At 36.4% G+C, this 14,683-nt stretch overlaps 1 protein-coding gene across 1 annotated transcript; it reads right to left on the minus strand.

The window, feature by feature from the left end:
• Positions 1 to 66: 66 nt before the first annotated feature.
• Positions 67 to 14,033, minus strand: SKB1 (SHK1 binding protein 1). Its single transcript, XM_028048113.2, has 23 exons — positions 13,747 to 14,033; positions 12,575 to 12,692; positions 11,837 to 11,946; positions 10,813 to 10,902; positions 10,639 to 10,704; positions 9,726 to 9,805; positions 9,385 to 9,460; positions 9,216 to 9,302; positions 8,960 to 9,026; positions 8,569 to 8,660; positions 8,448 to 8,483; positions 8,269 to 8,337; positions 7,660 to 7,728; positions 7,485 to 7,538; positions 7,289 to 7,363; positions 6,788 to 6,880; positions 6,601 to 6,704; positions 1,499 to 1,547; positions 1,327 to 1,413; positions 1,043 to 1,148; positions 862 to 949; positions 401 to 494; positions 67 to 286 (listed from the first exon to the last, which is right to left on the minus strand). Exons 1-23 carry the CDS (start codon positions 13,882 to 13,884, stop codon positions 203 to 205), a joined length of 1,932 nt encoding a protein of 643 aa, XP_027903914.1. The 5' UTR covers positions 13,885 to 14,033; the 3' UTR covers positions 67 to 202.
• Positions 14,034 to 14,683: the final 650 nt, after the last annotated feature.

Here is a 14,683-nt window from a genome sequence, read left to right on the forward strand (position 1 = left end):
ATGCATATCATGGTTTAAGGCATAACTTGGATTGTGTTTAGTAAAAAATAATATAAATAATGCGGGTGCTATAAAACTACTTACATTAGATAGATGCATTAAGAAGAATACTAGCAAACAAAAAGTAGCTTATTGTACAACAAAATTTCCCATAATGAATTGAAATGATAATATTTCTCTACAGAATACATGGGGCTCTCATCTAAAGCCCAACCCAGTATGAACGTCCATTACTATTGTGAATTGGGGTCGACGAAGGAGAAGTAACACCCCACTCATACCAAACCTGTTTTAAGATTCCACAAGAAAATAGTATCAGTGTTTATTCAAAGGAAAAAAAAATGCCATGGGAAGACAAGAAAAATTACGAAAAGTCAGAAGCATGTGAAATTGTATTAACCTTGGTAGAACCACAACAGCGCCAAAAATGAACTTCGAGAGTAGAACCAGGGCTTACACAAATGGGTGCCCTCAATGGGAAAAATATTGCAAACCTGCAAAAGACGGCCAAGAGAATCAGCGTTTGAGAAATTGATTTGTATTTCCTGATCTTAAGGGTCCGGTATAAAAAGACACAACTATTTTTATTAGAGCTCATCCAAATCAACAACTTACATCAAGTAAAACAAACTACACATTATACAAAGAATGACACGATTTACAAAGTCACGTAGCAGGCCGTACGTAGAAAGGATTAAAAATCGGGTAAAATTTTCTTAATTGAGGTGCATAGCATGTACTTTGATCTTTTCTATGTGTTCCTTAGGAGGATATATTATCCTTTCATATTTTTCTTTCCGATTTGCTACTCCAAAATAATTACTTCTCAACATGGAACAAAGCAAACAGAAATTTCAATACCAACTGAACATGTTTGGTGTTGCTGTTGAAGGTTCAATTCCAAGATGCACATCCTTGTAAAGTGTCGCATCAAAGTAACCAGCAAATCCTGTAATCAAGGAGAACACAACATCAATCTTATATACAAAATTTCCCAAAATTGGATTCTAAAGATTTGAAATAATAGAAACATATCACACACCGTGTACCATTGCAGATCCAGTGTCACTTGGAATCTCAAAACTCAACTTTTTATAACGCTGATTGTTTTCATGTTCAGAGCGTTTTGGATGAGTAAATGTAAAAACCTACATATAGATCAAGAAAATGAGCATAAAAAATTACTGTAAAATTCACTAGAAAGAAAAAACCAATAGTATATTGATATCTGAAACAGTGCAAGGCCTTAATTAATACATAGATCAGTATCAGTCGGCGTAGATTCAAGAAAAAAACAAGACAAGAATTGTGTATGAAGAAACTCACAGATTGCGATGGTGCAAGTCTGGCAACATTGTGTAATTTCACAACATAAGCAGTTTCAAAATGTACAAGATCTTTATGCGCCTTAACCTGAAATACAATCACAAGACAATAATATGAAGTGCTAAGTTTCTAAATGTTAATTAGAAACAATTAGAAACTACTAGATATATACATCATTATACAACTTCGACGCTGTCACTGGTTGGAGGAAACTTGTATACCTGAAAAAAATCCAAAATACATACATTAATCACTAAGAACCGCTTGAAACACTCAATTTATACTTACAAAACACAAGTGAAACTCCATCATTGGCAAATTTATTAGCCTCAACAGATTACAATAATTAGCTGAAACAACTTTCAAATGGAACATTCTGACCCTGAAATTGTTTTGCACTGTCACAAATTGTGACCAAAACTACAGAAAATTACCATTTTTTTACTTGAGACTGAGACTTTAAAATATGAGTAGTGGACAACAGTACCACTCTCTTCCTCTTCTATTTATAGTGAAGCAAGCACGTACATATGAAAAGATATGAAAAGACTACTCTAAGATACTAGGCATGATTACATGCAATAGTAGATATGGCAGTAGGTAGTTTCCCACACTCAACACCCTACACATAGGGTTAATGATACAATAGGTATAGGTAATAATTCTAACACTCCCCCTCAAGCTGGAGCATACAAATTGTATGAACCAAGCTTGGAACAAATGAACTCAATCCGAGGTCCCTTTAATGACTTGGTCAACACATCTGCAAGTTGGTCATTTGACCCAACGAACTCAGTACAAATTTCCTTGGTCATCAATTTTTCTCGAACAAAGTGGCAGTCAATTTCTATGTGTTTAGTTCTCTCCTGAAACACTGGATTTGATGCAATGTGGAGAGCAGCCTGGTTGTCACAATACATCTTCATGGTCTGAATTTCACAGAAGTTAAGCTCTCGAAGAAATTGCTTTACCCATATGAGTTCACACGTGAGAGACGCCATTGCCCGATATTCAGCTTCAGCGGTGGATCGAGCCACTACATTTTGCTTCTTACTTTTCCAAGAGATAACATTTCCTCCAAGGAGGACACAATATCCCGTAGTAGAGCGTCTGTCAATAGGAGAGCCTGCCCAATCAGCATCACAGTACCCAGAGATTTGAACATTTCCTTTATCTTCATATAGCAAACCTTGTCCTGGAGCCTTCTTGAGGTACCTTAAAATACGGATGATGGCATTCCAATGTCCAAGACATGGAGTCTGCATAAACTGGCTAACAATTCCAACTGCGAAAGATAGATCAGGCCTCGTAATAGTGAGATAAATTAACTTTCCAACGAGCCTCCTATATCTCTTTGGATCGGAGAATAATTCGCCTTCTACTGTTGTTAACTTCTGATTCGGGTCCATAGGACTCTCTACTGGTCTGCAGTCAATCATACCTGTTTCTTGTAATATATCAAGAGCATAATTCCTTTGAGAGATTACAACTCCATCTTTTGACTGAGCTACTTCAATGCCCAAGAAGTATTTGAGGCTTCCAAGATCCTTGGTTTGAAAATGTTTACACAAGTGCTCCTTCAGTTGAGATATTCCAGTAGTATCATTTCCTGTAATAACAATTTGCATACCATACCAGACTCCCCCTGAGCAACAAACCCAGGAGGTTGCTCCATGTACACTTCCTCCTCAAGATCACCATGAAGCAAGGCATTTTTGATATCTAATTGATGAAGAGGCCAGTGACGAATTGCTGCCATTGCAAAGAAGAGGCGAATAGTAGTCATCTTGGCCACGGGAGAGAAGGTGTCACAATAGTCAAGGCCATAAACCTGAGTGTACCCTTTTGCAACCAATCGGGCTTTGAGTCGATCAACCTGACCATCAGGGCCAACTTTAATTGCATACACCCATCGACAACCAACAGCCTTCTTACCCAAAGGGAGGGGCACGAGCTCCCAAGTATGATTGCTTTCAAGAGCCTGCATCTCTACAATCATGGCTTGTCGCCATCCAGGATGATCAAGTGCTTCATTCACATTTTTGGGAATAACAACAGAAGACACTGAGGATAAAAGTGAACAATAGGAAGGCGATAATCGGTGATAGCTAAGAAAATTATAAATGGGATGTGGATTTCGAGAGGAACGAGTACCTTTTCTGAGAGCAATGAGCCAACCTGAATCACCTTCATCAGGAGTCGTGGGATCAAGAGACGAGGGAGAAGAATCTGAAGTAGGGGATTCACCATGTTCTTGAACAACTGGACTATTCGTCGGCGTCCTGTGTTGGAGAGAGTCAATAGGTGGAGATGATGGCTCAGGAGGACTTTGGTCGAGACTTGGAGGGACAGGGACACTGGAAATATTGTACTCAACCACGGGAATAGGAAGGACCTGCTGGATGACATGGACATCTTGAACAGATGGAGAGAAGTAAGGGGTCTGTCCAAAAAATGTAACATTGGCAGACATGTAATATTTCTTGGTTTCAGGAGAGTAACATCGATACCCTTTTTGAAGTCGTGAATAGCCCAAGAAAACACATTTGAGAGAGCGAGCAGAAAGCTTGTCTAACCCGGGAGACATGTCATGAACAAAACATACACAACCAAAAACTCTAGGAGAAATGTGAAAGAGAGGATTGTCTGGAAACAGAATGGAGAAAGGGACCTTATGATTGAGAGAGGAAGATGGCATCCGATTAATAAGAAAACCTGCAGTTAAGATGGCATCTCCCCAGTGATGGACAGGAACGTTGGCACTAAGCAAAAGGGTACGAGCAATTTCAACTAAGTGTCGATTTTTTCTTTCTGCTATACCATTTTGTTGTGGCGTATGAGGACAAGTAGACTGGTGCAGGATACCATGGGAACTCAAAACATTAGAAAGAGCAGACGAAAAATACTCTTTGGCATTGTCACTTCTTAAGATTTTAATTACTTGACCAAATTGATTCTTGATTTCATTCAAAAAGGATGTGAAGAGGGATAATAATTCAGAACAATCTTTCATAAGATAAACCCAAGTACATCTCGAATATTCATCAATGAAAGTAACAAAATACCTAAAGCCAAAAGATGAGACACGACTAGGTCCCCAGATATTGGAATGGATAACAGAAAAACTAGAAGTACACTTTGATTGAGATCTTTTAGGAAAGGTAGATCTAACATGTTTTCCTAGTTGACATGACTCACATTCTAAAGTCTGGAGATGACTAAGTTCAGGAAACATTTTCTTTAACTTGGACAGGTGAGGGTGACCAAGCCGATCATGTAACATTTTAGGATTAGGGGCTGCAACACATGACACACGTGGACAAGATCCAAAATGGTATAATCCGCCCGCTTCATATCCTTCTCCAATCCGTCTCCCCGAGCCACGCTCCTGTATAACAAAAGATTTGTCATCGAAGGTTACAGAGCAATTCAATGTTTTGGTTAACTGACTTAAGGAAATTAAATTGAAAGGACAATTAGGGACAAAAAGGACAGATTTTAGATTTAAGGACGGAGATAAGATGGCTTGACCGACTCCATTTGAGGATGTTTTAGAACCATTTGCGAGGGTTATAAAATGAGATTTTTCTTGGAATGAAATGGTTGAGAACAAGGAGGTATTACCAGAGTCAATTACCCATGAATTGTGACCTTCCATGGATTGAGAGATGCAAACAGTTGATGTACTTGGAGCTTGAGATGACTGTGCCAAGTTGTTGGATTTGAGGCGTAGGTACTCTTGATAATCGTCCTCGGTGAACTTGGAGTCAGTAGTCTCTGCCTGGGAGACATTGGCTGTTTTGGCAGGAAATCCATGTAAAGTGTAGCAGTTTTCTTGGGTATGACCCATCCTTTTACAATACGTACACTGAGGACGCCCACGACCTCCACGTCCACCTCCTCTAGTTCCACGACCTCCTCTTCCTCGGGTGGCAACCATGACAGATGGTTCCATTACAGCAAGAATTTCTGGAGTTTGAAGAGTTGGAACACGTATCATGAGGGAGATCAAAGTTTCCATGAAAGGAACCTCATGAGAGGTCAAAAGCTGATCTCGGATATGATTAAAGTCTGGGTGTATAGCGCGGAGGATCATTACCATATAGTACTTGTCAAGCTTTTTCTTCATTTCATCTAGAGAGTCGACTTCCAAGAACATTCGAAGTTCTTCCACAGCAGCTTGAGCGTCATTCATGAATGACATCATATCATGGTTAGTCATTTTCATAGATGCCAACTTGTTCGCCGAATCATAGAGGCGTTGAATATCATTTGCATAGATATTCTGAGTTCGCTTCCAAAACGAGTGGCAAGTTTTGAAGGCCCGTAGGGACATCAAAAGTCGTGGTTCCACCGATTGCCACAATAGAGCACATAGTTGGAAATCCGCTTGTTTCCACTGTTCAGCTTGTTTCCATAGTTGGCCATGATAAAGAGAGGATCTCGGAGAACAGTAAAACAGTGACGAAAACAGTGAAACAGTGATGATTTTCGACTTCGAAAGGGACGATTTCCACAAGAGGTGCTACTGAACTTCGCGCGGAGAGGCGGTTCAGATCCGGACGGAACTGCGTCGGTGGACGACGGCGGACGGCAGCGGACGGTGGCGGACAGCGGCAGAGGACGCAGACAGTGGCAGATAGTGTTGAGAAGTTGTTTGACAGTGTTGGGTAGTTCAGAAACGAGGTAAATCGAACTTAGACAGCCGCGGACAGCGGCGGTGACTAACGGCGATCAACCGCGGACAGCGGTGACGGACCAGCTGAGACAGAAACCAGAGCGGGATCGACCCGCTCTGATACCAACTTGAGACTGAGACTTTAAAATATGAGTAGTGGACAACAGTACCACTCTCTTCCTCTTCTATTTATAGTGAAGCAAGCACGTACATATGAAAAGATATGAAAAGACTACTCTAAGATACTAGGCATGATTACATGCAACAGTAGATATGGCAGTAGGTAGTTTCCCACACTCAACACCCTACACATAGGGTTAATGATACAATAGGTATAGGTAATAATTCTAACATTTTTCATTTTCATTTCTAATCCAAGGAAAAACTGGGGACAAAACAAAGAAAATGCATTGATCTTTGGGGCATAATGAAGCCCTAAAAATTTTCTTTAATTCCAAGATTTAAAATGACCAGATAAAACTTCAGCAACTAATTTGACCATATACTTAAAGTAAATTGCCCAAAACAGATATAAAACAAAGATCCGTGCACAAAAGATAAATCAGTAACTACTGGAGTGGAAGCAATTTACATACGAAGATGGTATTGAAATTCCATCTTGCTTTAGAAACCTTTGGGCTCCATCTAGACACTCGGGAGAAAGTTCATTGTCACCAAAAGAACCTAGCAATTCACTAACCTAAATTCAAAACAAGAACAATCAGACACTGGAATATGCACAATAAAAGTCAAACGATTGAGTAGTAAGCATTCAAAATATACCAATATGTCAGCTTTTTCAGCGGCATTCCAATGTCGCATGTCACATGAGACTATGGTGACAGTGTCCTCCCATCCTTCTAACTTGACCAATGCCTGTTCTAACAATAAAGTGACATGGAGTAACATTCAAAAATAGAAGTCTTATACCAAAAGAAAAAGAATTTTTTCCACGAAGATAATCTAAATCAATAGGCGGAGAAAAGGCAAATAGCTTAAAAATGTAAGAGCACCAACCCTCAACACAACAAAGAAGAGCCAAAAAACAATGATAAAGACAAATGGTGTTAAGAAAATAAAATTTATTATTCAAAAAACAAAACAGAAAGCATAACAAAGAGTATGACACACATTCAAGCCCGTTATAAATATATTACAAAATCTAAAACTTGATAATAATTAGGTCATGTATTTGAATTTAGCAAATACAGCAAAAAACAAATAACATTACATTAGCACATGAATTCATGGAATCAGCATAGATGTTGAAAATCCAGAACTTACATGCAGGGTAACAACTGCATTTGGATTCTTTTCAACTGCATAAACTTTGAGCCTCCGCCCAGTTTCTTCAGCGGCCTACATATGAATGTGACAAAAATCACTAAGGAATAGGATATAACAGATTCTACATTTCACAGAATGTGTTCAATGGGAAAGAATATGCAAAAACTCATCAATTTAAGGGACAAAATCACACCTGCAATGATGCCCGCACAAGAGGCCCACGCCCTGCCCCAACAACCATCAATACCTAGGCACGGGAACAAAAACAAATAATTTTCAGGTTGATGCTGGTGTATATATCACACCCCCAAAATATCAAAATTAAAAAGTAAAGACACTGACAAGAAAACTAGAAAAAAGAATATTACAATGATTTTAGCAGATGCCTCTTCATCAGGAACCCTGTCCAATAATGCTTTACTAACTGCTCGCTGATACTGTCAAAAGGAGTGTTGACTATTAGTTTACATGTACGAAAGAAACCAAAAACATAATATACACACCAACAACTTGGCCTTCATATTCCAGTGATACAAAAATCGCAAGTACTAAGGTCATTTCCAAACATGTATTGACAAAACCCAAACATCTTTGTAAGTGCTAAGGTTATTTCTAAACATGCATTTACGAAGCACAAACATCGTTGTAAGCTTATGATAATGAAAAACTGAATAAAACACATAAATAAGATCCCTTATATTCTATATACCTTCTTTTCCAACAAATTTTGAAAATCAAACCGTTCATGAAGATCATATAAATAAAACACAATCTATATCATCCCAAATTTAAAAAAAAAAAAAAATCTTTGGATGAAGAATAGGATAAGACATTTCATGATGTGAGATAAACAGAAGTTCTAAAACTAATCAACTCAGGCAGAAAAATTGCTCAGCAAGTACAATTTAAGGGGAACAGGAAACATATTCATCAAATAGATACACTCAGTTAAGAATATCATGCATACACTGTCATACATGAATGTATTTCACCGAATCTTTCTCAAAAGTCTCGTAAGTCTGAGCTTCCAAATTATCCATCAAAGGCTGCAAAATTATAAAACATTCAAAAATTATTTATCTGAAAGTGCAGCATAATATGATAGTAACAAGACAATAACCCAGTAAAAATAAGGCAATGCAAAAATAATGCTTACTTGCAAGGGTGACTGTAAAAAATCCCTGTAACCAAGCTGGCATAAGATGCTGAGAGAGTCAAGAGGAATACAATAACATACAATCCTATGCCATAAATTCAACAAATTTAAAGATAGATACCTCAAAACGTTCTTGCTCAGGAAGAGGATCCATTCTTTGGTATAGATATCCAACGTAGTCCAGATAGGGCCGCAAGGGATGTCTTTGTGAATCTGACAGGCAAAAATACGGACTTTAAACAGAAGATTATAACAAAGGGCTACGAATATGAAGAAACAATGGAGCACCAAATAACAGCTTCTAGTCCCAATTTAAAGGTACAAGCTATGTAAATATGTCGTATTACATAGAAAATAGTTGCTGCTCTAGTAACCTAAATGCAAGACAAAAAAAAGAGGGTTTCATATCAGGAAAACATTGAAAAACTAGTTTAATGGGAAGAATAAGATATTCTAACTATTGATCTACAAAATTGAGATAACAAACTCTATAAACTAAGAAAGGTACTTACTTTTATCAGAAGTGTCATTTGCATCCATACTTGCGTTTGGATGAACAGAATTTCCGGATATAATGATCTACAAAATTGTTTCAGATTAGCTCAGTACCCTTTTGAACTTAAATTACATTCCCTTTAATCAATCAAGGAGCAACGCAGTATCGAGGGGGGAAAACACGATGATGTTGTCACAGAAGAATAGTATAAATCATTGCAAAAATAATATTTACAATACAATAATATTAAAAATAAAACTTAAATGGTGCACCTGTATAGAATGGTTAAAAAACCCGGAAATTAACCTCTGGTGACGCTTGGAGAGGCATGGACACCCATGAGAATTAGTTAGGAAGCACTGGAAAAATTCCAATCCAAACCATTATGATACTAATCAAAGAAACAACAATACTGTTTGAAAAACCACAAGTTATCCTTACATCAGTATTTAATATAGCTGCTCTAACAGGCTCCCCAAACCAACGCCCAAGTGAATTTGTGGATGGAAGAGTACTCCTAATGAAAAGGTTTCAAAGAAAATTTAATAATATTCATGAAATTAAATAAACTCACAAAAATATAAAAAAACATTGGACCTAGGAATATAAAGCAAGCAACAAAATCCAAGATCAGGGTAAAATATACGAGTGAGGAATGCTAGCAACACTATCTTAAACACCAAAATGTATGACTTCAAACAAGTTCAAATCTATAGCAAAAACAAAGTTGCTAGCGTTCCTCAACTATAATGGATGAAAGGAATAAAGTGTAGACCACTCACAAAATATCAAGTGCAACTGAGAGTTGACTATGATGCTCGCACAGCAGACGAAATGAATTCCAAGATTCCCAAGAGTCGTCCTAAAAATCAGGATCACAAAGTTTAGAAACTTCATGCCCAAACAATTCATCTCATTTAATCATCAACAAATACAGGTTAAACAAAAATAAAAATATATGGATAAACACCATATAAATAGAGGGTCGTGTATAATTGAACTTAAGAACCAACAAGTTCACTATCAAGCAGTTTGACTCTTATAGTAAAAGTCTTTTCATCAAGAATTTAAAAATCAAGATAAATTTGTTAAACTAAGTTTACAATCAAAAAAATACTTAGAAGTTATTAACACAAATAAAAAACTCTTACCCAACTCACAAGCATTAATGTAGCATTTAACTTAAAAAAGTAACAAAGTAAATATAAAAACTTGCATTTTATAGTGAAAATCACATGTAAACCCAAAATCAGAAACTTAATGGAGGAATTGAGTTTAACCATTCTGCCAGAGCTCACATGTGTCTTACACAGCTAGTGTCCTGGGATGGCATACTTTTATAATTCAAAGCATGACTAGTACTACCCACACCAAGTACCCACCAAACACGAAATAATATCAACAAAAAATTCGAATTTTACAACCAAAATCATGTGTAAACCAAGATCAGTTTTACAACTTTGTCAGAGCTTATGGGTCAATTGTTTGTTGTGTACTAAAAATATCTTAAACTAGTAGAAGGCAAAATTTAACTCAAATTAACAACAGAGAAACTCTCATTAAAGAAAGAAAAAAAAAAGGATGAAGGGGGTACATGCATGTATAAAGGGCAAGTGGTGATAGATACATGATACAACATAGCTGTACAGAATAGAAGACAAGGACCTCACAACATAAATTTACATATGTACTCACCAAAGTAACAGATTTTTCATCCATAGAGTCGACATCAGGCTTAACCAATGGAATCCTAAGCCACAGCTGCATTACAAAGTCACAGAAAATAAACAGAAGATTGGAGAAAATGAAATTCATGAAATAATAGAGAGACAAATAAACCAGACATTAAAGTTGAACATATAGTCACACCTGAATATTATTTGCACCCTGTAAGATTTGATTAACACATCTAGCATAATTGGCACAAGAAGTTCCTTTGGGAGAAGGAAGCAGGCAGGCCTGCAAAATTTTAAAAGGAATTAGCAAAACCATACACATGTCAGCCAATGAAGAATATTTGTGTGGGTAATCCAAAAAAAACGTTAGCCACCAGTCACAAGTCATTTTTCAACAATGTTTCCATAGTTTGGTGAATAAATAAAGCATGAAACAGATACAAAAACCAGCAATTCAGAAACATAAATTTACATAACCAATACAAAATGTGTTCGTTTCTCCCCTTAGTTAAGGATATTGTTTGCATACCAGCAAATAAATTTTGGCTTTCCCAGATAGTATACCTTAGGCATGAGGGTGTTTCAAGAAACTTCAGAAAATCCCCTGTCTAACACTGTAGTTCAATACAGATACTGAAATTTCCCTGGGCCATGACTCCGGGCTGCAAACTATTCTGCCCAGTCACGTGTCGCAAGGGTTTTCTCATTGGTTTATAATGTATTCCAATATTTTTCTTCTTAAAATTTGGCAAAAAAGTTCAATGAAATATTACATAATATATCACTAAATGCATCTGTTCTTTTACATTTTTTCATTTAAAAAGTTAAAATGGGATACTGATAGAAAAAAATTAATATCCAAAGTAATACATACACACACACACACTCCTACCATATCCACATCCTAATTTTAAAAAAATTGTCTTACTCCATATACATACTTCAAACCAGTTCCAGTAGTACAATGCCAGGTACCATAACCATATCCATGCAACATAAGAACAATAAAGATATCATAGATAATCAAATTTGTTAAAGCTCAAAAGAATATTATTTTGTGTGGAAGTAAATGACGATTAAGCATTTGTGTGATTCTAAGAGAATAATCAAAGTTCAAAACTCAAGCAATGAACAAGAGTGGAATTACTGATCTAAACCGTTCAAAGTAACAATATTTAAAATTGAAGTTTCGTCAATTTGGTTATACCAAAGCAAACCTGTAAAGAGAGATGAGAAGCCCAAGCAATTTCTTGTTTAAGTGTAGTTTCAGAATCTATTCTCAGGGTTTCATCCTCTGAATCCAGGTCTATCCATGAGCTAATTTTTCCTGATTACAATGTAGTTAACAGGTGAGAACATACATGGCTGTGAATCAAACAACATTATCAATGAAGTGTAGAGAATTTACTAATGACCAAAAGATTTTAAAAACCAAAAGAAGCAATGGAAAATAACCAGGCTCTACAAATCTATTACGTATCATATACATCCTTGAAAAATAAATATGAATTTATAAATGGAACTATCTAAAACAAAACTTGAATATAACATTCTAAAATTGTAGTAAAAAAATAATCACAATATCGAAGACATACAGCAGGAACACAATAACATTTCCACATTGATGACACAATAAGCTGAATACCATGTTTTAGCTTTTTGTTATGTCATATCTATTCATGTAAGAAATTGCCCCGCCTCTGACAGGGTGAAAGGTGTTTAAGGAATAAAAACGAACACATTCCATTATGTAATGGCAATACACAAAATAGACTGAGAATAAAATTTATTTTGGTTCGTGAATTTCAAACTTCCAACCCTGCAAAATTCACAAATAAACCAATGTGATTTCAATCCAAGATATGAAAAGGGGTAGGTAGACTACATATCGTGATAAATATGCAAAGTTCATAACAATTAAAAGTGAAAATGTTAACATAATAGGTCATTCGTACCCACTACATGACTACTCCATTGGGATGGACTCAAGACCAAATCTGACCCAGCAAATGGCAGAACACCAGACCCCACAACATCTTTTTGCACTAAACTTGGTCGATAAGAAGGATCCATCTGAATCGTATGGTGAAATCATATAAGATAAACAGACAGTAGGAAACTATATAAACAAAAGGATCATTTCTCATCACATAATGTTGTACTTCAACAATGTATATGTTGTTAATAGATGACAACATGTATAAAAAGTCAGCAGTATGATAGACTACACGCTAAATAAATCATATGAAAGGAAATAAAATGTTCATTAAGTACCATTTCTTTAAAACCAGTTACACATCACTTTTTGGCATCACAGGAAGTTGCAAAAAAAAATGCAGATGATGTGGTCACATTGTGTTCTATTTGAAGAAATTTAAAAAAAAAAACTTAACACATCATCCAAAATCAAGGATTAGTCAAGTTTTTTATATAACTTTCATAATATCCTAAGTCCCTCGAGAGCGCACGGGGTTGGAGCATCATTAAAAGCCCATGCAAGGTTTCAAAAGTGTAGACTAAAAGGCTCTTAAGTGAAACCGCATTGAAACAGCTTCACAAGTAAACCTCGAGACATTGTTAATTTGGGTAAGCTTACTGACCAGACATATATGTAAAATGCAACAAGAAGCCGCCACATGACTGGCTAATTAGCTACCATAGCAGCAAACAAACACACCTAACACCATTACAACCTTACAAGTCCATTCAAACGTTCATAATAGGAAGTTTAAAATTTAAGAAAAGAATTGCAAACTGATACCAAGGGAGATTTTAACTTTGAAAGGTACGACAGAAACATGCGTTGAAATGTAGTTCAGTAGAGCCACACAATGAATCCCCAAAAGGCTCGCTGGTGAAGCGGTTTCACTGTAAAAGGCCCTATGGAGCAATTTCGTTTAGGTGAGCTTACTGACCAGTCACACACAAAAGGCGCAACATGAAGTTGCAGTGTGAGTGGCTAATTGGCCACCATTAATGACCTAAATTCACTACAGTGCACACTTTCAATTCACTCATCACATTAATAAAACGCACAACATGAAAACCAAATCTTCACTTGTCAATTCACTTCACTGATTTGTGATGACAAAATATTACAATGCATCAAGAGATGAAGGAGACGAACCAGAGGAGCAACAACGAAATCGAAGCTTCCAGTATAGAGGTTGAAGTGGAGGACGTGTGGCATGTCATCGTTGAAATCGGTCTCCACACCGCAGTAGCGAGACTCGCTCTTATCCCCTGACCTTTCTCCGAGAGGCATTTTCGCTGATCAATTCTCTCTAACACCGATAAATGGATTGAGTTTGGGGCGGTATATATACTGAGGTCAAGCGATTTCGAACATGGTGTATGGTGTGTTCAGAGAGAGTTGGTGGAGGGTTTTGGTAGGGTTTTGTAGAGGAAGTAGTTACTGCACCCAACCCTAGGGTTTGTTTTCGGATACAATGGGTGGGCTTTCTGGAACTATGATGAGTATTGCTTCGTGCACCTCTAGAATGACTAACTGCACCTCTCGAATATCTCACCACACTATTACTGTTATTATCTTCGCTATACCGCTACTGCAAAGGAAGGAAGAAGAAGAAAAGAAAAACGATGCAGATGAAGCAGAAGAGAGAAGAAGGTTTCTTGGAACTATAGCAAGTAATGAGTATTGCTTCGTGCACTTTTTTAATTACTAACTACACCTCTCTATAATCTGTAATGATAAGAAAAAAGTTTAATTAGTCGGATGATCAGTTTGATATCTATTTTTAAAAATGTGTCAATTTAGTTCAAACTTTTAAATAAGTATCTTAATCAGGTTATTTTTAAACAAAAATTATTAAAGTCATTAACTTAATTCATAATTTTTATCACTAAATCTTAATATAAATATCAATACTTAATGCTTTAAGTCATTTTAAATATTAATACTATTAATGATATTAATATTTTTTTTCTTTTGAAAATGACTAATTGAAGTATCTTTTCAAAAATTGAACTCAATTGACATTTTTTTAAAAATAAATATCAAACTGATACAATTAAATGAAAGTGAGTCTCATCCAACTAATTAA

The sequence above is a fragment of the Vigna unguiculata genome, chromosome 9 (assembly GCF_037176805.1).
Source record: "Vigna unguiculata cultivar grain cowpea cultivar isolate G323 ecotype 2 chromosome 9, ASM3717680v1, whole genome shotgun sequence".
Lineage (NCBI taxonomy): Eukaryota > Viridiplantae > Streptophyta > Magnoliopsida > Fabales > Fabaceae > Vigna > Vigna unguiculata.